We start from the raw sequence: 3,153 nt of genomic DNA, 5'->3' as shown, positions 1-3,153 counted from the left end.
TTGGGTTAGACGTCCAATACAGCATGCAATGCTCAACAAATCTCGATTCCATGAATAAAAAGATCATGCACGACAACAAGGACGAAAGGGAGGTCAACAAAGCAAGCAAGTAAAAGGACGGCCTTTGCATTATGTTCCAAACGACACAATTCTACCCGGATATATCTGGATCAGTTGTCCAACAGTTCCTCTGAGAAAACGAGGCTAAGGTCCACAAGGTACACTAAACTAAAGCATGCAAATTTTCTACTCAACTCATGCTCTCTCTGAAACATCTCCAGTTAAGACAACTGAGTAAGTCTTGAATACCCAACTGCTAACCACAAGCAGATCAAAATTTAAGAACAAAACTCCGGACAAGTAAGAAAACAAAATCCTCAACAGTACATTTTCAGAAGAACTTCTGAAAATTTTACAGTGCCTGACGAAAAAGCCAATCTAGTAAACTGAGTCAAACTACCACGTCAAACATTGATCTATAAAATGTAAACTTCATGATTTTCTGTCTTACAACAAAAAAGACACCGATTCGATTCAAGAGAGAACGAACCACTACATATTTTTCCTGTTCTCAATCCGCTGTTGAGTCTATCTTCGGACCAAGTAGAGCTTACCAATGACATGAAGGACGGCAACAAAAGCAATGAAGCCGATGCTCATAACAAGAACCACGTTTGGGGAGATCTTCAGTCCCGGGGCATCATCGGTGTAGAACTGCAGCATTGTCCCAGTTGCTCCTCCTGAGGCACCACCACCAGTTGTCCTCCGCCTCCGCATGCTAGCAGCAGCTGCTGCGCTACCTCTGGGTGGCGCTGGCCCATTCAATGCCATTTCTTCCGACAGCCGTTAACTTCTGTTTCCAATTTCATTCAGAAGCAAGAAATAATGATTGCCCGGAGTAATTATGTCCAAGCATACACAAATAGGAAGGCAAATATGCACACAACACAACTCTGTCATTCCTTCTAAAACTTCGCCTTTAAAGATAAGACAGGACCAAAGTCTCCAGACAAATCCGCAAGACATTGAAAACCTCAAATAAATCAGAAGAGGAGAACAAACAAAGATGCTCAGATCGGAGCACCCAACCATCATTCTTGATCTGAGAACCACTCACCACAGAAGGGAGTTTAATTAAAAATTGTCACCCTACCAAGGATGGGCCCCAAAATCAAGAAAGATAGAAATCCCAAAGAGAAAAAAAAAACTTACAAAACTATGGAGAAAGCAGCTATAGTTATTCACGAGTAACTCCAAAACAATCAAACGTAGCGTCAAATATCTAAACCATTCTCGGCAGAACTAACGATACGAGCTCAATCCCATCCTTCCACTCGACCTCATAACAGTCCAATCAAAACTAGGAAGCGCATAAACATTCATATGAGGTTCGATTCCACACTGCCAGTCCCACAAAAAACATGAATCAAAACCTTTCCTGTTACCATTCGCGGATGCACAAAATAGATCCTCGAAACAAGAACTTAGGGCAAAAAAACCCACATGCACAAACTCAAATGAACCAAATGTGAACTCCGGCGAAACCAAAAGCTCAATTTCGATTTCTCCGCGACAAGACCGATGCAGTCGTGAACGGAAAATCAACCGATAAAACAGAAATCATAAGGTTTCACTTTCCACCAAAATTATTCTGATCAGAGGACCGATCTCGACGGACGGTGAGATCACGAGGGGCATTCCTAGAACGGTAATCGAACATAGATCTAAGCTTTGCAATCCCAACTTTCACGCAGAGAGCAACAATTGAAGCAAAATCGATAGAAAGATAGAGAGAGGGAGAGATGACTCGCCTGAGTCGAACCGGTCGTGTAGATCTTGCAAACTCCGAAGATCCCAAGGAACGCGTTTTGACTCGTGCGATGGTCGGAGTCTCGGAAGTGGCCTTTATATACGATGACGATGGCCCCCGAAGGCTCCTCCGTTCGTCGTGCCTGTACACCTGTACGACATGTCGTTCTGCCCAGGGAATAAAACGCAGTCGTGTTGGGCCGTTTCATGGGTTGCCCAAAAGCCATGGGCCTTGCTTGGTTGGACTATAGTTATAGGTTTTCTAAAAGGGAAAAAGCCACCAAAAATCATAAACTATGCCCGCTTTGACACACTTACCCCAAACTTTTATTTGTGACACAAAAAATCCTAAACTTGTACGCATGTGACACATTTACCCCAAACTTGTGCTTGTGTGACACATTTACCCCAAACTTTTTGTTGCGACACTAAAAACTCCAAACTTATATTAGTGTGACACATTTACCTCAAAAATTTGAGGTAAATGTGTCACACGAATATAAATTTAGGATTTTTAATATCACAAAAAAATATTTTGGGGTAAATATGTTACACATGTATAAGTTTAGGGTTTTCAATGTCATAAGAAAAAGTTTGGGGTAAATGTGTCATATGAGTAAAAGTTTGGGATTTTTGGTGTCACAAAAAAAAATTTAGGGTAAATGTGTCACAATTGGCATAATTCAGGGTTTTTTGTGGTTTTTTCCCTTTCTAAAATAATGATTTTCACTTAATTTTGTTCATGGCCCAATGTAGCTTGTGGAAAGAGGATTTTCACATATACATGCAACGCATGGTCGACGTGAAATTTGATTTGGACGGACCGTTTGAGATGAATGTCATGTATGCATTTGAACCCAAAATGATTCGATTGTTTTCCTTCCTGAAATAGCCCGAAAAAAGTACCTAGGAGGTACATCAGTAGCCTGAATTCTCTCTCTGTGGAAGAGTACCTCTCTACTCCCGATGGTGGTAGCTCGTCCGAACCTTGCCAACCCCCTCAAAACCAGGCCCCTTCATTCCTCGGTCGCGAGTCGCTGAGTCCATTTCATCGCTCTGGGATTTCCTCTTGAAGGAAGCCAATGGAGAACGGCGACAATCCATTTCATTTCGATTTGCACTGAAAGCAGGCATTAAAACCATTCGAAATCGAGTCTTGCAGGGTTTATCCTGTTTTATGTGGGTTATACTTCCTTTATGTAACAATTTAAGCTTTTAGCTAGATTTTTTTATTAAAAACATTAACTATTTGATCGAAATCTTTAAATCGAATTAGTTCAACCTTGACCAAAAAAACAAGCTTAAGAAAAGCCAGTCCCAATCCTTGTGGTGTACGATGTTTTC

General features: G+C 41.3%; 1 protein-coding gene across 2 annotated transcripts; it reads right to left on the bottom strand.

Annotated features, from left to right (window-relative positions):
- Window positions 1-341: 341 nt before the first annotated feature.
- Window positions 342-1,958, bottom strand: LOC115744365 (protein transport protein Sec61 subunit beta-like). Of its 2 annotated transcripts, none has more exons than XM_030679484.2 (2): window positions 1,812-1,958; window positions 342-853 (listed from the first exon to the last, which is right to left on the bottom strand). In XM_030679484.2, exon 2 carries the CDS (start codon window positions 829-831, stop codon window positions 589-591), a length of 243 nt encoding a protein of 80 aa, XP_030535344.1. In that variant the 5' UTR covers window positions 832-853; window positions 1,812-1,958; the 3' UTR covers window positions 342-588. The 2 variants fall into 2 exon arrangements, with proteins under 2 accessions (XP_030535344.1, XP_048140907.1); XM_048284950.1 differs by lacking the exon at window positions 1,812-1,958 and adding an exon at window positions 1,642-1,769.
- Window positions 1,959-3,153: the final 1,195 nt, after the last annotated feature.

This window comes from Rhodamnia argentea, chromosome 9 (genome assembly GCF_020921035.1).
Source record: "Rhodamnia argentea isolate NSW1041297 chromosome 9, ASM2092103v1, whole genome shotgun sequence".
Lineage (NCBI taxonomy): Eukaryota > Viridiplantae > Streptophyta > Magnoliopsida > Myrtales > Myrtaceae > Rhodamnia > Rhodamnia argentea.
The sequence above is the reverse complement of the archived record's forward strand: the minus strand, read 5'-3'. Positions and strand labels throughout refer to the sequence as shown.